Consider the following 21,562-nt stretch of genomic DNA (forward strand, 5'->3'; position numbering starts at 1 on the left):
CTCTGCAAATGGTGAAATGTTCCTCCAACTCAAGACACCTTCCTTCAACGCAAGGGATGAGTGGACTGGTAGGTGGGGTACTGGCCTACCTTATAGGAGCACTGTAAGGCTAGCAACAAGATTGGTGTATTTAGCCCTGAATGTTCTCTGTAAAGGTTAAATACTCTTTTAGAGATCGTTAGTTCCCAGAATATACTATTTCTACACCATATTTTCCCCAAGAGAATCCTAGCACAGGAACAACCCCCTGATGTGAGAAGAAGTGTTGTCTGAATGCAGCAACCCCCCCCCCCCCGCACCCCAGGTGGCTCCTTCCAAGTGCTTTTCTTTTTGAAAAGCTACAGCAGTGCAATTTGTTTAATGAGAGCTGTGTGTTGCTCGGAGTCGATACAGTAATTATCCCAGATTAATCTTGCTCACACTGGGGAAGCTGTGCGAGCTTTTTGATCAGGGAAGCTGTCTCAAAAATTAGCGCATGCATGTATAATTCATCTGAAATGGCTGAGGAGGAGGAGGAAGGGCAAAGAACAAAAGATGGGTCTGTAGAAACTCTTCTAACCCCTCATCCACTCCAGGCAGGGGGGCAAAAGGGTTTGTCAGAAAACGCTTTTCCGAAGTTGCCAGCTCACCCTGCTCCGCAGGAGAGGTGGTGGGAGGGTAGTCTGGACGGAAAGCCAAGATCCGCCGTAAGCACCAGAAGGTCAAGAGTTTACTCAGAACGTGGCTCGGGTTGGAAAGATTTTCTAAAAGTGAAACATTACGGGGACGAAAGGGAGTAAGAGAAAGAATAACAACGCAGGACTTCCCATGGCATTTTGTGGAGTTTAACAGCTTTCAGATGATACAGAGGTTTTATTTTGCAGTGAAATCTCTCAGGAGCCAAGAGGATCACAACAGTTCAGCCACACATTCCTGCCATGTACACGAACATCAACATTGTAATGGACATAAATCCAGCGGTCCTTATGCTACTCCTGGAATAGACACCACTTGGTCTGCCCACTCGACCAGATCTCTGACCAAGCAACTGAGGCACTCTCCTAGCTTTCTGCAAATGATGCACAACTTATTCAAAAAAGCTTTAGTATTATAAGAAAGGGGTCTCAGATGCTTTGCTAATGAGTTAGGGTCCACAGACTTCCCCACTATGTTGCTTTATGTCTGTTGTTTTAAATATGTGCTCCTATGATCTACCTGTGCTTCATGCTGTTTAATGTCAGCCTTATGTTCTGTTTCAGCATTTCTTCAACTCTGTATTGGATTCCTGCTAATGCCGTGTCTTTGTAAGCTTGTGTATATTTACCCTATGGCATTGTTTATGGAAATGTCCTTGATACTGACTTTACTAATCTCGTACTGTGTAATCCGCCTTGAGTCTCAGTGAGAAAAGCGGACTATAAATGACACAAATAAAATAAATAATAAAATAAAAATTCCTGGGGCCAGGGTTGCAGAAGGCCATAGGCAAAGCTTATGGCCATAAGGGCCTCCCAGACCAGCACAAGGCAAATTCATGAGATGCTGGAAGAACACTGCTGCTAAGTCTTCAAGCACGCCTTCAAGAACAACCCTTTGTCCTTTTCCCACCCCACTGATTTCCTGGCATGCCAACATCATCACTGGTATATGCTGACCTTAACGGACCAATGGACTGATTCGGTATAAGGCCGCTTCATATCTTCACCCAACAAGTTTCACGGCTAAGTGAAGCTTTTAACCCAGACCCCTCCCCCCCCCCGCAGCCCTAGTCCAACGCCAACTGCCATAAAGTCCACAGATGACCACAGATCTCTTTACTGTTTCTCAGCAAAATCTATACCACAATCCCACTATGAGCTGCCCTGAGCTTCTTAGTGGAGGCACAGGCTGATAATGTGATAGATTCTGAAATGAATACCTGTAAGTATGAACATTTCAGGTGGGAAGATGGCATGGTACAGCCTGATCTCTGAAGCTAAGCAGGGTCAGTACTTGGATGGGAGACCATCAAGGAAGACTCTGCAGAGGAAGGCAATGGTAGAGGACCTCAGCTCCTCACTTGCCTTGAAAACCCCTTGATAGAGTCGCCATGGTTGTGACTTGACGGCACACACACGTAGACAGGTTAGTGCTAAAATCATGCACTGGCCCTTGGAAAAAAATTTCTTCTAGCAATCTTTAGAGCTGAAGGACATAAAGAGTTTGGAGCCCCTTTTCATGTATCTTTATTTCTGATCCTCTAGATTTCCCCCCTCCATTTACCACTGAATCTGGTCCCGTGATCATGAGGACTATGGAAGCAAGCTCGGAGTCTTCCAAAGCTGTAACAAGGTGGTGTGATAAACCTAAATGGAGAGCCAGCCAGCCACCTTTAGAAGAGGTCTATGACCCCCTGCATCAAAAACTGGCACTTCATAAAAAAATGCTTTGCTGCATCAGGTCATGATGTCAACTAGTTCGACATTCCAGTTGTCACAGAGGACAGCCAGCTGCCTTGAGAATCTCCTAGGAATGGTACAGCGCAATAGCTCACAGCGCAATAGCTCACAGTGCAACAGCTCTGTCATATTGTTTGCTTCCAGCATCTAGTGCTACACGGCCAAAAGGAACTCTCACATCCTAAGATTTTGGCTGCTGTTTCTATAATGGGCCCTGAATGGAAAAACTAGACTCACTCTTAGGGAGGTCAGACACATCTTTCCCATCCCAAGCAGGCCTTTAGTGAAACAATTTACTTTAACCTTCATAGCTTTTCTGGGTAACAGCACCTGCTTTCTATGCAGAAGGTTGCAGGTTCAATCCCTAGGATCTCAGAAAGTAGCTGCTGAGAAAGATCTTTCCCCCCCTTCACTTGTGGAGCTGCTGCCAGTCAGAGTAGAGAAATTATTGAGCTAAATGGACCACTGGTCTGACATGGTACAAAGCAGATGCAAATGTGTGATACTAATTTTCTTTTGCAATGACTGCAAGAAATCAACCCTCAGTTGTAGGAACAATGCATTTTATGTGGTTTTGTATTTGGGAGAGAGGAATCCAATCCATTGTGTGCTATGATACCATGACAGCATCTCAACTGCAGCAGCAGTAAATTACCATGATCTTGACTGGGGGGGGGGGGGTCGACGATTTGTGGGGGCGAGGCAACAGCATCCAAGAACAGCATCCTCCCTGGCATTTACTCTTTGCTTACTAGCTTGCTAAAAATATTGCCTGTGGAAAAAGGGAGAGGCAGAATGTCCTTTAAGCAAGAGAGCACGTGAATGAGTTGTCGTTTTGCTGACAAGGAAAATGGGAGTGTTGGGATCTCGAAGGAAGCAAAAAAAAAGCCCTTTGATTCATTACAAAACACACACGCACACAATGTGATTGTGAAAAGTCACAGCAGCAGCCATCAGGTTGTGATGACAGACAATTTCTTGCATTACTTCACCACGGAGAGCAGAAGTTTGTGGTTCCTTTCACAGAGAGGTGATTTGGTTGCAAGGGAAGAATGGAGCATTCTGAACAAGAACCTGACTGGCACAGAACCTGCTTTTCTGCTAACGGCTACTTTAGAAGTAGTAGTTAGAAGGCCAGACTAGGATCTGGGAGATCCAGGTTTGAATCCCCATCCTGCCATGGAAGCTCAATGGGTGACCTTGAGCCAGTCACACACACTTGGCCTAACCTACCTCACAGGATTGTTTTGAGAAGAGGATGGCAATATAAGCTGTTTTGGGTCCCTCTTTGGGACAAAGGATATAAATGCTTTATACAAAGAATGAGACTAGACCGTACCATATAGCGTACTCACTGTGGGTCACAGAGAGCCACGTTCACAATAACGTGAGCCCACAGAGGCACATGTGGCTGCCAAGCCATCGTGTATCACTGGCATATAGTAAATGTTACCTGTTTGTTGTGAAGTACAGGCCTCATGAGGGATGGAAGTAAATGTGGTTCAATTTGTTAATCTGGCTCTCTGCGATCCACCAAATGAATACCACTGCTATATGCAGTGGAAGGAAGCAGAGACTATGAATAAATGGACAGTTCTTGCAGTGGAGGGAAGTGAGCAGTGGAGGCCCATTAAGGATCAGTACTGGGGCCAGTACTATGTAATTTGTTCATAAATTATTTGGAATTGGGGCTGAGCAGCGTAGTGGCCAGGTTTTCAGATACCACCAAATTATGCAGGATGGTGAAAATTAAGGCTCAATGGGGTTGGACTAGATGACCCTGGAGGTACCTTCCAACCCTATGATTCTTAAGGCAGACTATGAAGAGCAAAAATCAAGTAGGACCTAGTCCCAGGAGACTGACAAGCCATTATATAATTATCAAAGTAAACTCTATTGGTAAAGTGCAAGTGAAAACAGTGAACACTAAATAATATAGTTATAAATAAAGCCCCTTCAAATTATCTGGGGAAAACCCCTTGTATTAATTCTGTCATACAATCTTATTATTATACAAATTACTCAGTACAACCAATGCTATTAATAAGTATCCAAGGTAAGTATCATGTCCAAATATAATGCTCTTAGGATAGTCCTTATAACTGTTGTATAACCCTTCCAACCTTAAGATTCTATGATTCTTAAGGCAGACTATGAAGAGCTACAGGTGAGTTTAAACTGGGTGAGTAGGCAACCATGCAGCAGATGAAGTATGCCACGGGTAAGTGTGAGGTGATACACATTGGAACAAGAAATTCAACTTTAAGTACAAGCTAATGGGATCTGAACTTGTTGAGAATGAGTGGGATCGACCTTGGGATCATTGAAAAAGGCAAACTTTATACTGGGGATTATTAGGAAAGGGACTGAAAACAAGACAATCAATATTATGATGCCCCCCTATAGATCTATGCGGCAACCCCATTTGGAATACCGTGTGCAGTCTGAGTTGCTGTATCACATACAGGACATTGCAGACCTGGAGAAGTACAAAGCAGGGTGGCCAAGATGATTAGGAGGTTGAAGCATCTCTCCTATAATAACCTTGTGCTTATATACCGCTGTTCTGGACAGACTAGTGCCACACTCAGAGCAGTTAACAAAATCAGTGTTACTATGACCCCAAGAAACAGACACCCTGTGAGGTGGGTGGGACTGAGAGAGCTCCGAGAGAGCTGTGACTGACCCAAGGCCATCCAGCCGGCTTCAAGCGGAGGAGTGTGGAATCAAACTCGGCTCTCTAGATTAGAATCCTGCCGCTCTTAACCACTACACCAAACGGCTGGCAAGTCTGGGACTTTTGTGGGGGGGAAAGACATGAAAGAGGTTTATAAAATTATTCATGGGGTAGAGAAAGTCGATGGAGGGAGCTTCTTCTTTTCTCTCTCTTTCTCAGAATACTGAGAACTTGGGGCACCCAATGAAATTGTTGCTGAAATAAGTTCAAGACAGACAATAGGGAATACTTCTTTACTCGACAAGTAACTGAACTGTGTAATTCACTGCCAGGGAAAGTAGTGATGGCCGTGAGCGTAGATAGCTTTAAAAGGGAGTTAACCAGGTTCATGGAGGAGAGGTCCGTCTATGGCGACTAACCATGGTGACAGAACCTCCATATCCAGAGGCAGTAGACCTCTGAATACCGGGGCTGGGAGCAGCATCAGGGGAGGACCTTGGCCTCTATTCCATGCTTGCCCTCCATGGCAACTGGTTGGCTGCTGTGTGAAGCAGGACGTTGGACTAGACAGACCGGTCTATTCCAGCAGGCCCTTCTTATGTTCTTAGCCTGCTCCATCACGTTGTCTTCTACTTGCATACTTCTGCATTATTTAACATATCATGACGAATGCTTTTTTGCTGTGTTTCAAATTTCACTGCATATTGGATGTCACATCCTATTGCTTGCATTGACTTACACTGCATAATCCGCCTTGAGTCTCAGCAAGAAAGAGGGAAAAAAAACAACACATGAAGACATGGGAGCAACGTTTAGTAGAATGACAAGAGAAATGGGCAGAGTTTCCAGAAGTATATTTATTTACATTACAAAAGCATATTGGTTTTATTCTTTTTTCAACGACCATGGCTCTCTCTAAAGAATCTTAGACATTCAGTGATGCTGTTGCGATTTCTTGGTTTAAGCCCCACAGCACCCCCTCCCTGCATGCAGAACTGCAGTTGCCACAGAAGAAATCACTGTTAAATCTAGATTTCCCAGCTTCCAGGTTGGGCATGGAGATCTTCTGGAATTGCAACTGATCTGCAAAATACAGAAATCAGTTTCCCTTGAAAACATGGCTGCTTTGGAGCGTGGACTCTGTGGTATTATAGCCCACTGAGATCTCTCCTCTCCCCAAACCCTACCCTCCCTAAACTCGACCCCCAGATCTCCAAATCTCCCCCAACACAGAGTTGGCAACTCTAGTTAAACCAGTTTAAGTCACCAGCACAGATACACTCCTGGTTCAGAAAAACTGGCTAAATTTCCTATTCCTTTCCCCCAAGCTTTGGACAGCCTGTCTCTTTCCCTTCCCCCCACTTTGTTCTATACCTTACCACTGTGTAAAGCTATTCCTAATTATTCATAAGTCTAAATACTGCAGCCAGCCTATTATGCAAATTAATTTTTGCATAATTCATTCTCAGCATAGCAGCTGGGCTTTTCCTGCACTGAATTAAAGAGAGATTGTATTAGATGCCTGATGTTCACTGCTTTGCTTTTTAAAAAGAACTTCTCTGCAAAAATCTGTAGCTTTCCTGGGTTAAGGAGACTCATTATAAAGGGGGGAAAAGAGAAGAGTTCTCTGTTCTTCACTATGGCAGAAAGTGGCTCACCACTGGTGAGAGAGCCAGGTGGGGTGCGGGGAGCACAGCCTGCCTATGACCTACTGTGGAAGACAGAAGGCACCTAGTGTGCACGAGTGTGTGGAATTCTGTAGGAATAAACACACAAAATTGCCTGGTGGGCTCTAGTCCACAAAAGTTTTTGCCGGAATGAAATCTGGTTAGTCTTTAACGCGCCACCTGTTCATTTTCTGCTGCAACAGGCTAACACGGTTATGCCCACGGAGTCAATATTCTTCACAAGCTATCGAACATCTCCCCCAAACGTCAGGGGGCTTTGGCCCTACCAGCTTTCCAGAGAGAGTGTAAAACAGAACTATTTCGGAAGAGTTTGAGAATCAGTTTTGGTATAAAAGCTGTTTAATAAGTTTATTTTTGTTCTATTTTGAAGTCATTTTTAAAAGGTAATCTGATGTTTATTTAATGGATATTGTTTCTGAGTTTTGCCCACCTTTGATGTGTCGGGAGAAGGATGCGTTTGCAAATATTTTAAACAAAACGATTTCCACATGAGATGGCTCAACTCATTTATACACGTATTGGAGCTGGGTCCACATGTTCCGAAAAATGCATCCAGTCCATCTTGGGGCTTATTTATTTAGATATATCCTGCTTTTCTCCTCAACGAGGACCCAACGTGGCTGACGACATAATTCTCCTCTCCTGAATTTAGTCCTCACAACCACCACCCTGTGAGGATGATGAGGCTGAGAGAGAGTGACAAGTCATCCAGCAAGCTTCAGTGGCACAGTGGGAACTCAAAGCGGGTCTGCCAAACTCTGGTCAGACACTCCACAGCATTTTTAAAGCATCCAAACGGCTTCAATACACAGTCTCCTTATTCCTCACAAACAACCCTGCAAGGCAGGTCGGCATTATTATTCCCTTTTCATTGCCAGACAGCTGTGGCCAAGAGTAGCGTGCCTCAGGTGCAGCAGTTAAGTTGAAAGGTAAGACTTCTTCAGAATGCGGCTGAGGTGGAGGGATAGCATAGATTGTTGCACAGTGGTTAAGTGGTCAGGTTGTGAATCAACACTCTGCTGGTTGGACTCCTACTACTGCCATGAGTCCTGCACCTGGCCTTGGGTAAGCCATTCCTCTCAGCCCCAGCTCCCGAGTTGCATTGTGGGGAAAATACCAACACTGACTTTGTTCACTGCTCTGAGTGGGGCACTCTATCTATCTATCTATCTATCTATCTATCTATCTATCTATCTATCTATCTATCTATCTATCTATCTATCTATCTATCTATCTATCTATCTATCTATCTATCTATCTATCTATCTATCTATCTATCTATCTATCTATCTATCTATCTATCTATCTATCTATCTATCTATCTCAACAACAACAACAACAACAACTGCGCTTATATACCGCTCTTCTAGACAGATTAGTGCCTCATCCAGAGTGGTGAACAAGTTAGTGTTGTTATTATCCACACAACACAGCTGGGGAGCTGGGACTGAGAGGAGTGGCTTACCCAAGGCCACCTACTGAGCTCATGGCAGTAGTGGGATTCAAACCAGTAGAGTGCTGATTTGCAGCCAAATCACTTAACCACTGTGCTACAGCAGCAGTTATTATTTTCCTCACATTAAAGAGTTCCTGCCTGTGAATACTGTTGTCATAATTATTACCCACAGTTCCTCAATGGAAAAAGCAGAAACATAAGACAAAGCCAGCTCCTCTGACCCCTTGCCCATCATCTCTCAAAATGTACAGCCACGATAAAGAGTTTTGGGTTTCCTAAAGTGCATTCTCAAGTCCTATGGGACAATGGTGAGGTGCAAGAAGCCCGCCTAGCCCCACACACAGAGAAGCCATGACACACACAAGACAGAAAAGGGCTCAAGTCATATACCATTGAAGAACAGGTCTTACTGGCACATTAAAACTGGATTTCCCAAGTGATGTCCAAAGGGTTTTTACTCCAGAGATGTGAATGAATAAAGTAGGAGTCCCCACCTTTTTAAGCCTGAGAGCACCTTTGGAATTCTAACACAGTGTGATGGGCGCAGCCACAAAATGGCTGCCACAAAACGGCTGCTGCAGCAGGCAGGCACAGTGTTGGCGGTTGCACAGCAATCAGATATAAGTTTGCAGAGTTCCAGAGTTTGATAATAGCGCAATGGAAATAAGTAGACAGACTTCTGTGATTTTAGCTCTATAAAAATACTTTACTACATAACAGGGTAAAAAGGGTACATTTGGTAGGAAAAACAACAAACAGTTTCTGACTACATCTTGACAGTCTCAACTAGGTCCTAGAGAGAGAAAAGCTTAGACTGCATGGTCTAGTGAAGTAGTAGTAGTGGACTGTAGTAGCAGATTGCTGGACAAAGAGCAGTAAAACCTTAGTATATGTTGCAAGCTAATTGCCCCCAATAAACTGGATCATCCAATAGACATTCCTGGATTCCCTCATTAAGACTAAAGACTCCCACTTTCTCTGGTGGGAACTTCTCTCCAAGCCTAAGTGATCCTATGCTAACTAGCTATCTAAACAAACAGAACAACAATTTAACTCTTTCATGACTGAGCGTAGGACACTTGCAAAAAGTCCAACACACAGCCACAAAATGGCTGCCACAGCTTACCTTCAGTCACACAGTGAAGATCCTTGTACGCTGGTGGCAGCTGCTGCCAAAGCAATGTTTTTAAAAATCAGCACAGCCCATCAAATCTCTAATAGCAATCAGAAGCCTTGCTGGGCAAAAGATCCACTTGGCCCCACCCACTTTCTAAAAACACTTGGTGGGCACCAGGAAAGGTGTCAGCAAGTGCTGTGGTGCCCATGGGCACCATGTTGGGGACCCCTGGAATATAGCAATGGCACTTTGCACCCTTACAAAAAACCTGCTCAATGGCAACTTGCAGCTTTTACTAAATGCTACAGTTGGATCCCTCTAATCATCTGTCTCTATGGTGCACCTGAGAATACATATTAATGGACACTAACACAGAGGGCTTCAAAATGGGAGATGCCCAACAATGGCTACTAGCCACAGTGGCCAAAGGGATCCTTTATATCCAGAGGCAGAAAACCTCTGAATACCAGTAATAAGAGTTCACACGGGGGGTGGGGTGGGGGGCTTGGTGTTTCTGCCCTGTTCTTCAGCCTTCCAGGGCAACTGGTTGGCTGGTGTGTGAAAGACGATGCCAGAGCATTGGTTTGATCCTGCAGGAACGTCTTATGTTTAAGCCCCTGCCCCATTCAGCATTCCTGGGGCAGACATGCAGAGCTTCCTCAGTAGGGAAATTCATGCAGGAAGGAATCTTCTGGGAGCAAGACTTCAAACCTCTGCTCAATGACAAAAGGATACCTGGCTCAGTTTTTCTAGTTGCCGTAGCCCTACAAGCGGGCCGAGGTGGGAGTACACTGGTTCTGCCAGCTAGAACGCCCACGTCTTCCTGCTCTGAGCCGTGGCAAGGCTTGATTCATAATGCAAGAAGCCTAAATTAAAAATAAAAAAAATCACCTCTACAGTTCACTTCCTCATCTCCCAACATGAAAATTTAAAACCTTCCACAAATGCAATTATAAACAGCAAGCTTCTGACCAGCATCAAGTGCTTTAGAGGACATTAACTGCAAAGGAAGCATATGGCTGAGCTGAAAATCAGAAATCTGCACCAAACGGGGCACTCAAAAGGTTTATTTAAAACAATCCACAGATTATCTGACAATCAATACACCAATGCAGCCCTCCATCCCGTGCTTAATAACCATCTTGGGTCACTTGGAGGATGTCAAATTAACATACAAGGTCAAAGAGAGCACACTGGAGCCATATGGGAATGTTCCCCACGCATCCTGTAACAGAAGTCTAGCATGTTAGGGTTTAGATTAAGCTAGAAACCCAGACATACTAGATTTCACAGATAAGGGAGGGCCTTTTAAAAAGAAAAATGGGGAAAATTCAACCATGCAATCCCCCTTTTCTGAAGTCATCTCTTCTTCTGACATGTCCTCCGCATTCTAGCCAACTGAATCAACAATAATGCTGATTTAATTTACTGGATTGTTGTAAGGATTATTGTTGAAAGTGTATGTGTAGGACTTTGAACAAAAAAAGCTGTGTAGACGTGTAACAACTAACGCGATAGAACCCTAGGAAGGACTGAATGCATTTTTCACAACACATACATGGACCCACCCGGACCTGGACAGCCCAGGTGAGCCTGATCTCATCTGATTTCAGAAGCCAAACAGGGTCGGCCTTGGTTAGTAATTGGATGGGAGACCACCAGTGAAGACCAAGGTTGCAGAGGCAGGCAATGGCAAACCGCCTCTGTTAGTCTCTTGCTATGAAAACCCCACTAGGGGTCGCTGTAAGTCAGCTATGACTTGAGGGCACTCTGCACCGCCATAGGGACCCAGCATTCTCAGCACCTCACAGCACAAAAATCGCACAATGCAGCCAATGAGAAAAAAGTCACCCCACTCTTTCCCCTCCTCTATTCCATCCTAGGGTGAAAGAGACCATAAGACAGCTTGGTGAGGTGGCTAAAGCACTGAAGTAAGATCTGGGAGACCCAGGTTCAAATCCTTGCTCTCCTGTGAAGCCTGCGGGATGACTTTGGGCCACCACTCTCTCTCAGCCTAACCTACTTGTGAAGATAAAATGGAAGAGGGGAGAATATTGTATGTTGACTTGAGCTCCATGGGGAAAGGGCAGGACAAATACATACTAAATAAATACATTATTTGACTTGGGACATCCACCTGCAGCCACATAGAGATGTCACGACAAACTTAAGCTTGTCTGTGAAGGCTGTGAAACTTTCCCCTCTCCCACCCCAATTTGTGCATGGAATACAACTGAAGGCTTCCTGGTTTCAGACACCTTCCATCACATTCTAAGGTGTGGTAGTGTCAGCATGGAAAGTCCTGAGCAGTGGGAAATTTGCAGTTGGTTCCGAAACCAGTTTTAGAATCTTGATTTGCAGGGAGCAAAACCAATTCCAAATATGCCCACTTATTTATCGATGCATGGTGGTGGAGAGTGCCCTCAAGCCATAGCTGACTCATGGCGAACCCTGGTGGGGTTTTCATGGCAAGAGACCAACAGAGGTGGTTTGCCATTGCCTGCCTCTGCAACCTTGGTCTTCACTGGAGGTCTCCCATCCAATTACTAACCAAGGCCCACCATGCTTAGTTGCCAAGATTTGACAAGATCAGGCTCACCTGGGCTATCTAAGTTTAGGGAATTTACTCCATTAATACCCCCACTTTCCTCATCAATGGGGACCCAAAGTGGCCTACAACAACATTCTCCTCGTCGCCATTTTATGACAGCATTTCAGCCAAAGTGACCGCACGCTGGCACCGTAGCAAACTGGCTCTTGATTCGAGGGGAAATGTTCACTTGCGCCCCGTGCTCAAGAGGGAAGAGAAACAAGAGCTTCACATTAGCACAAACAAGCTGTGTTTTTGCCTGCAGAGGACCAATAGTTTGTTGTGACCTCCGGATGTGTCCTTAGCTTTCATTTTCATTCACTTTTGCGGGGAAAGACAAATTAAAAACAGAAATTAAATTCAGAGGGCTGTCGTCCCAGGCTAACAGAGCCTGCGAACAGACCCTAAAGCAAAAAAAGCAGCGTGTGATTTCTACTTCCATCTTTTTCTAAATATATACAAGCCCAGCCGAGACACACCGCAGGGAGCCTCTCGTTCTCGTCCTCTTTTAAAATCAGCCTAAAGGACTTTCTAAGATATTCAGTCAAAAACAAAGGTCAAGGGTACGGCCAGGTACAGCCACCACTGCAGCAAAATGTATTTATCAGCAAATGCTGCAAAGGGAAGCAGTGGGGGTGGGGAAGAAAAGTCAGTGCTGGTTTAGGAGATGAAGCAGAGATCTGCAGTGCAGCAGATCTTTAACAGGCAAGCAAGAATGAGAAGGCAGAGAAGTGCTGAGGCACAAGGCTGGCTGTACCACTCCTGCATGTCAACAAATAAAGACTCTTCCACTCTAATCCCCAATCCCAAGGCACTGTGGTTTCCTTCCGAATTTTCACAGCTCTCTGTGCAGCATGACAGGGTGTTAAAAAAGGAGGGTGGGGAGAAGAGAAGTCAAAGCAATCTGGGCCAGGGACAGCAGCGGTGGATGTATAGGTATAACAGACCATTAACTCTCGTCTTATTAAAATAATGAAGTGCAGCTATTTGGAGCCTGGGGCTGAGTCACTTGATGGGGTGGGGGTGGGGGAGATGATCTCTTCTCTTGCTGAGGATTTATGGAATGTGTAAATTAAAAATTAACACCCACTTACAAATAACGGTTATGTGATCTCTCGGGTGGGGGTGGTTACAGCCTAACAAGGAGATGATGTGAAGGAGGTATCGGGTTGCTCCTTAATGTCTTCTGGGATGAACACCACTACTAATCTAATCCCATTTGCAGCACTCCTTGCCCAGAATCCAGAAAAGAGGCCTTCGTGAAATCATGAAGCAAAGCATCCTCTTTTCTCTCCTTCCGCTCCCATTTTTAACATCCAATCGGATGAAGAGTTCTGTAGTGCTTGGAAGCTTGCAATCTGTTCGGTCCTCATTAAAGAAAGATAAGAGGTGGTTTTTTAAAAATTCTTCTTTGGACTATCAGAACTACCTGTTACCTCTGTCTAATCTGGGTGAGAGTTTAACACAGTTCAAATGGCAGAGAAGGGATGCTTGGATTCAAGGAAAGAAGAACTTCTGTCTGTTCTTGAAGTGAATTAGCAGTTTGTGTGTGTTGAGAAAGAAAAGGGAATGCACAGACATGTCCAAGTTTAATTAATGTTCCTAATTTATTTCAGCTACTATTATCTATGCACAATTTATTTTGCCTCCTAGCCCAGGATGTATTTTCAGTTCATCCCTCATTGCTAAACAAGCTGCTTATTCTTATGCTATGCATCTCAAGCTCCCCAACAACAAAGAATCTTTATCATGGAAATACTCAGCTTGATCCACTAAATTATTCAGCCTCTAATAAATAAATACGGTGCAGAGAATTCACAAGAGCACTGTGGCTATTAGGCCGGAGCATATGAAGGGTGCTAAACCATGTGAATTAGTGGTTTGCGCAGCCTATAAGAGGAAAGAGACGGCACATATGGCTACCGCTATGCCTTGGCTCCCTACAGCATTAAAGTTGCTTCCATGCGACATGATGCCGTGCAACAAGGGCGCATGTGAGGGCATGGCTCAGTGGTAAAGCAGCTGCTTTGCTGGCACAACAGGCTCAATGTCCGGCATCTCCAGCTGAAAGGATCAGGTAGGAGGTGATATGAAAGGCCTTCAGCCTGAGAACCTGGAGAGTTACTACCACTCAGAGTAGACAAAACTGAGCTGGAGACAGACCAATGGTTGGAAGAGTTGGAAGGGGCCTTACAGACCACCAAGTCCAACCCCCTTCCTGATGCAGGAATAGACTAAAGCATCCCCGACAAGTATTCATCCAGCTTCTCCTTGAAGACTGCCAATGATGGGGAACCCACCACACCCCTAGGCAGCCGATTCCACTGCTGAATTACTCGTAACACGAAGAAGTTTTTCCTAATGTCCAGCAGGTTCCTTCCCTCTTGTATTTTAAATCCATTGTTTCGAGTCCTGTCCTCTGTTGCCAACAGGGACAGCTCCCTTCCCTCCTCTGACAGCCTTTTAAATACCTAAATCATGTCTCCCCTCAGCCTCCTCTTATCCAAACGGAACATTCCCAGGTCCCAGGATCTTTCCTCCTAGGGCTCGGTCTCCAGGCCCCTGATCATCCTGGTTGCTCTCCTCTGCACCCGTTGCAATTTGTCCACATTCTTTTTAGAAGTGAGGCCTCTAGAACTTTGTATAAGGCAATTTCATGATCCATCCCAGGTTCACAGAAGATGAAAAATTCAACGTATCTTGTCACAACCCATTCACTCATAGGAAATCCATCCATCACTTGATAGTACAGTCGTCACGGTGAGCTGGAAGGAACTAGGAAGTGAAAACAACCCTGGAGCAAGCCTAGCTGAGCAGCCCCTGCTGCAGGAACACTCAGATCAGTGGGGCAAGTAAAGGGCATTTGCTCACCCACTGCTTCATACCCCTCCTCAAACGGAAGCAGTGCAGTAGGCGGCAGTTGGTGAGCTGACACAAACTGCCATTGCGGATGAGGGTTCTGGGCTAAGCAATGTCTGAGGCTCAGGCAGAGTTGCCAGGGCTTGGCTCGACTTGCTCCCGGCTGCCAGTGGGTCTCCTACCTGGAAATTCCCCTGTAACTTAAATGGCCAATCCACCCCTCGTGGTACAGTTCAGGCCCCAAACATTTATCCTGCAAAACTGAGCTCCCGAAGGATAAGGAACGGTTTATCCAGCATTCCATTCCATCTCCATGAAGGATTTCTGAAAACTGTACATCTCTACACACGCACGCACAGACTCCCTCACAACAAAATGTCAGAGAACACTTATTCCCATCCCCCTCACCCCGGTTATGTTACTATGCCTTCCCACACACTCGCAGCTTAGCTAGAATACGCTTGACAGAAGTTCAAAAACCTTTTTTTTAAAATATTCCACGCATGCCAACAACTGTGGCCGTCAAAGGAAAAACCTGTGGGAGAAAGTTGTTTTTCTGCTTCCAGAGCTCTCCTGCCTTTCGCTTACTGTGAATCTGAAACTCTTATTTCCCCCCCACACACACCTTTTTAAAAAATCTTAATGGATCTTAGCAACAGCAGTGTTTCAGTACAAGAATGACGTGACTGCAAAAGATAAGAGTCCAGTACAAGTAACAACAGCGTTCCCTATAGATAGAAGCATCAGGCTTTTTCCCTCTATGTAGCTGGACAGTTTCTATCCTATGTGCAACCTTGCCATAACAACAATAACAATAACAATATTTTAAAATGCAGCTTTCGTTTATTTAAAAAAAAGTCCGTCGTACTCTTGATTGTTACAATATAGGTTGAAAAATGCACAGACATTATTTGAGGAACCAGAGAGGTCTTCCATATCACCTTCTTTGGAGGTTTTTAAACAGAGGCTAGACAGCAATGCTTATTCTGTGAACATAGGAAGATCATGAGAGCGAGGGCAGGAAGGGTTACATCAGTGCTTAGTCCTTGTGGACCCTTCTTACACACCCAGGGTAAGGCTGATTATTACCTTGGAGTCCGGTAACAATTTTCCCCAAGCCAGTTTGGCTAGGAATCCTGACGGTGTTTTGCTATCTGGGCATAAAGGGTCACTGGGTGTGTGTGTGTGGGGGGGGGAAGGTATTTGTAAATTTCCTGCATTGTGCAGGGGGTTGGACTAGATGACTCTAGAGATCCCTTCCAACCCTATGATTCTATGATTCTACTACCTCATCCTTTCATCTAAGAATGGCAGGGATTGAATTTCAAACGCTCTCCATGCAAAGCAGATGCTCTACCCCTGTGCCATACCCTCCCTTTTTGTTCACTTTCAGTTTCAAATCCATACACAGCATCACCATGAACAATGAAAGTCTATACAAGACACCAGAATGCAGACAGGGGCGTGTACAAAGAGACTCAAGCAGGCCTGCACACAAAGGCAGGCACTTGTTCTCATGTATCCACAGACAACAGAGCCAAGCATTGGGGAGAGGCTCAGGTCTTTCCCCTCTGGCAGGCAAGAACAGCACACAGAGAGAGGCAGCTTCCTCTTTTGTCTTCTCCACTGGGAAGTTCCAATCAGTGGCTGGAGACATGCTTCCACTGGTTGTTGTAGGCTGCTGTACGTTCCACAAATGTGGAATTTATTATTTGGCACAGAATTCTGAAAATTGGCACGATGAGAATATCCGCTACCAGTCCTCAAGGCTGCAAAAACCACATGGGCAGTGCCAGCTGAAATCTCAGAGGCTGGAGAAAAGACCTTCCAGCAGTAAGGAGACGGAATATCATTGCCCCGCACAGTCACTTTCTCGTCTTCGTAAGCGGAATTATGGAAATAGCCATAATTTGCATAATTTATGCAAGACAAAACATTCCATTTTTCTCATAGCAGTTTTGAGGAAGTTTGCAAAGTGGTAAGTTATGATGTCATTTTAGTGCAAGAGTCCACATATCCCTTTATCAGAAGCAGCCTCTTTCCCACCTGCTTTTAAAAATTGTTTGGATATTGATCACTATGTAGCTGGATAAGGAGGGACATGCTATTTTTTTTTAAGTTTCCTTCTCATCCAGAATGGCTCTATGATGCTATACTGGTAGAGTATGAGGTGGAAACAGGCTCTAGAACAAGACTAAGGCTTTCCAGACTATTTATTTATTTAGGTATTTATATCCTACTTTCCTCCAAGCACTACACAACCTTCTCTCTTCCCTTTTATCCTCACAACCACCCTGTGAGGTAGGTTAGGCACAGAGAGAGAGAGTGACTGATTCACAGTCACTCTATGAGCTTCCATGGTAGAGTGGACATTCAAAAATGGGTGTCCTGGATTCTAGTCTGGCGTTCGAACCGCTGCCTCTGTTCTCTATACCATCCCATTGGACATCAACACATTTCCCCTGCCCACCACAACATTTCCCAAACCTCTTCCTGTCCCCAATCGTTTTTGTTCATGCCAGAATTTGGCATCTGGTGCATTTTTGCATCTCTGATTTTAAAAAACAAAACAAAAAGGCATACAGCAAGATAAATAAATGCACATTTAACATCCCAGTACCCTACACCCCAATTGCATCATCTGAGTTTTTCAGCGGAAGAATCTGGAGGGTTTATTACTTTACTTTAATACTGTTAAAAGCCACATGAATTGCAACAGAACAAAAATACACTTAATATAGGGTTGCAAAAAACTTTGCCTTACTGAAGGTGACGTTAAAATCAGAATCTGAAAGAAGCCAACTAATTCTAGATTCAGTACTAGACTCCAGAATTAGACAAAGTAAAGGCAAAAGAAACTTCTTCCCAGCTTCAGCTCTCAGTAATTGAAGCAAAGGCAAAGTACAGGCAAAAGAAACTTCTTCCTAGCTTCAGCTCTCAGTAATTGAAGCAAAGGCAAAGTACAGGCAAAAGAAACTTCTTCCTAGCTTCAGCTCTCAGTAATTGAAGCAAAGGCAAAGTACAGGCAAAAGAAACTTCTTCCTAGCTTCAGCTCTCAGTAATTGAAGCAAAGGCAAAGTACAGGCAAAAGAAACTTCTTCCTAGCTTCAGCTCTCAGTAATTGAAGCAAAGGCAAAGTACAGGCAAAAGAAACTTCTTCCTAGCTTCGGCACTCAGTGGGCAGTCAAATACAGTATGTGCTGTACTTTTGATTCTTCCTGCAGGGCATGAGCAGTCTTTCAGAATATGGAATCCTGCAGTAGGTTTATTTAGCAAGACTATCTCTCACTCTCAGCAAGAGCCCCATGGCACAGGGTGGTAAGCTGCACTACTGCAGTCCAAGCTCTGCTCACGACCTGAGTTCGATCCCAACGGAAGCTGGGTTCAGGTAGCTGGCTCAAGGTTGACTCAGCCTTCCATCCTTCCGAGGTTGGTAAAATGAGTACCCCGTTTCCTGGGGGTAAAGTGTAGATGACTGGGGAAGGCAATGGCAAACCACCCCGTAAAAAGTCTCCCAAGAAAATGTCGTTATGCAATATCCCCCCATGGGTCAGTAATGACTCGGTGCTTGCACAGGGGACTACCTTTACCTTTACCTATCTCCCACGCTACCTAAAGAGATGCAACAAATAACATACCTTCACGTTTTAGTGCCGATTTGGCATGCCCAATCGCTTCCCATGGCGATGGAATATCTAGAAAAACGGCATCGGCAACACCAGTGACTCCAAATCCAGTTTTGCAGACATCTTGGTTCTTTACAGTCACCAAATGGTCCACCCGGTGCTCTCGAAACTCCTCAATGGCTTTCTCCGCTCTCTGCTGGTGAAACTCCACAGTGTAGAGATGCCCCGTTGGGGAGATGGTCCGGATTATAGCATGAGAGAGGGAACCACTTCCGGTACCTGAAAAGAAAAAGGCACAGCTCTTCAGAATACAAGCTTCTTAAAACAAAAAATGGGTAGGTTTACAGGGCAAAGATTGACACAAGTTGTGTGAGCAACAGTCCCACATCACGTCCTCCTGGGAGTGTCGACAGCTATACTTGCTCTTTGCCTGTCTCAGCTCACATGCCGTAGACCAGTTGAGGACCAGACAAGCCCTGGTTGTGTAATCTACGCTGCAGAACACAGGGAATGGAAATAAAGCACACCTAACTAACCCCTAGAGACAAGAACCTACTCATTCACTCCAGTCACCTTCAGAGGCCTGCTTCGGGTGGCCCAGCACGAGAAAGGGCCCGAACTTTGGAACTCTCTCCCCAGCAAGATTAGTCTGTCTTCTGTCCACAGATGGAGACTTTTTTGTTTTGTTTGGCATACCCTCCAATAAATGTTATTGGGCCTTCTCCCTGTTTTGAGTATTGAGTGTTTGTGTGCATGCTTTTACTGAATTATAACGAGCAAGAAATAGCACGACTGCTTTTTTAAAAACAAGACACGGAGCCAAATGTACTGACACACCAAATTAAGAAACAAAGAATTTACTCTAGGAATTAAATAGGAGTGGGGGGAAGAGCACAAGGGAATTGCCAGTTCAAAAGCAAGCAACAGACAGCTACAAATGAATATACGATGTGACACAATTCAGGTTGAAAGTTTAAACACTGCTGAGCATGCAACAAGGTGACTCAACAAACCCGTAAGGGACCAGAGAAAGAACAGTATATAACCTGAAAAATGCTAGCTGAAAACAAATGTGCCATGCAAGGAGATAAATGTGATGCTAAATAAATAAGCCTGTACTTCTCCTCCTCAGAGACTCCTTTTTTTGCAGAAGAAATGAACAAGAACATTTGGAACTTGTTTAACAGCTACAGCCTGCCCAATACGACATGTACAAAAACAAAATGCGAGATAGTTTCATTTCTCACCACTAATATTTTAAGGCAGCCCTCTGCACTGCAACATATATGGAATTCTGACATACCGGTTCCTGTCTGGATAGCAAAATCTACCCAATGGGGCCAGCCACAACTACCAATGATGCCAGCCACAACTACCAAACTGAGCAAGTGTTGAGGTTTACAGAAGAATCCAAGTTTGTAAAAAAAAAAAAATTGTTGGAATAACCTATGTGACATGCAGATTTTTTTTTTAAGTGCCAGAATTTGGGTGCAATTTTTTGGTTGCCATAGCAACCACTACGGACACCGAAGTGTCTGCCATGAAATTCTACATGTGGCATCAGTGATGTTGGCTAGGAGAAGGTAGGAGGAAGAAGCAAAGGGGGGAAATGGAATTTCCCCTTCCCTGTGATTGCTCGTGGGCTCCCCAAGTATATTCAGGGCATTTGGGGCTGGACAGGTAGTTCACCCTTAGGTTAAGTCAATGCTGGGGCCCTGCGATAGCAGAATTGAGTATACCCCTTCAGATTGCAACAAGGAATGAAAAAAAAACATGTTTTTTCCATTATTCCCTGATAAAAATCAGCAGGGGAAGGTGAACAGTAATACACGCCGAAAAAAGGCCTTATCTTGCAAAGCCACAAGCACCTTCTAGGTACAGAAATGCACCTGGAATGTAAGTGTTATATATGATCACAATATCAAAAGGAATTATCATTCTCTAATGTTACAGCTTCATATAAAAACTTCAATTGCACATTTTGACTGAGTAGAAGTCTTAAAAAGCATTTTCATTCATTCTAAAAGAGAAAATATCCAATGAACGTTTTTTTCCCCATGCTCCATTTTTTCAGCTGAGATAAACAAGAAAAACAATTCCTCACAAAACACACACCTCAGTTTCCCCTCCCACGGGGCCTTCCCACCCATCAGTTGAGTTCTGTCTTATGAATGGCAAACACCCAGTACTCGTAAGGAGAGCAACCGCAAGAGCAGCCTAGAACCTGACAATTTCACACGGGTTCAAATCCCCGCTCTGCCACAGAAGCTAGCTGGGTGACTTGGGTCAGTCACACATTCTTGGCCTAGCTTACCTCACAGTTTTGCCATGAGGATAAAATGGAGGAAAGGAGAAATATGTAAGCCTCTAAGGGTTCCCACTGGAGAGAAAAGTGGGGGTATAAATGAAATAAATAAAAAAATGAAATAAATACATACATAAATAAATAAATACCAATCATCTCCCTACTTGGAAGCCTGAGAAACTGGGGAAGAAAAAGAATATTTTTCCGCATTGTTTCCCCAAGTCACATGTCTAGAATTTTCCCCCACAGAATTAAAGCATCGCCACTGTTGTTTCCGAGAAGGATAATACTGTTAGGAACACTGAATTAATGCATGTGAATTTAGTCCCTTTCCTTCAAGAACTTCCCTGCTCTGGGGAAATGATGAGGCCTCTGAAATTTTGCTGCCATACCGCACCATCTTACTTATCGATTTTTTTTGTGTGCCAAAGCAGTTAGCCTAGCGATGCACGAGACCAGAACACTGAGCTAAAGAGTCTCTCATCAGAAAGCACAATTGCGTGGCTAGGGACTTCCACTAACCTGGATAGCATCATGATTTTGCCTCCCGGAGAGTTAACATTATACCCGCTTTGGGTCACTTCCTATCCTTCCCCAGAAGCAATCAGAAAAGATGTCAAAACAGCAGGAGTGGAGAGAAAAACTGAGGCAACAGCTTGGCACACAGATCTCGTTTCTCACTTGATATTTCTCGTACATATTTAATCATCTTCCTTTTTAAAATCTGCTCCTAAACCACCAAGGAAGATATTGTTCTTCTTCCCTTTTGAGGAAACCCCTCCCCACATTAAGATCGTCTTTGGCTCACTGCCTGGCTTTGGGGATTA

The 21,562-nt window shown here is 44.5% G+C and overlaps 1 protein-coding gene across 1 annotated transcript in view; it reads right to left on the reverse strand.

Moving 5' to 3' along the window:
* The window catches only part of TRMT61A (tRNA methyltransferase 61A), a 52,686-nt gene that overhangs the window by 11,052 nt on the left and 20,072 nt on the right, over window positions 1–21,562 (reverse strand). Inside the window, exon 3 of the mRNA XM_054971954.1 lies at window positions 18,443–18,709. Within this exon, the coding sequence (XP_054827929.1) occupies window positions 18,443–18,709 (267 nt within the window). The remainder of the gene's footprint in view (window positions 1–18,442; window positions 18,710–21,562) is intronic.

This window comes from Eublepharis macularius, chromosome 2 (genome assembly GCF_028583425.1).
Source record: "Eublepharis macularius isolate TG4126 chromosome 2, MPM_Emac_v1.0, whole genome shotgun sequence".
Taxonomy (NCBI): Eukaryota; Metazoa; Chordata; class Lepidosauria; order Squamata; family Eublepharidae; genus Eublepharis; species Eublepharis macularius.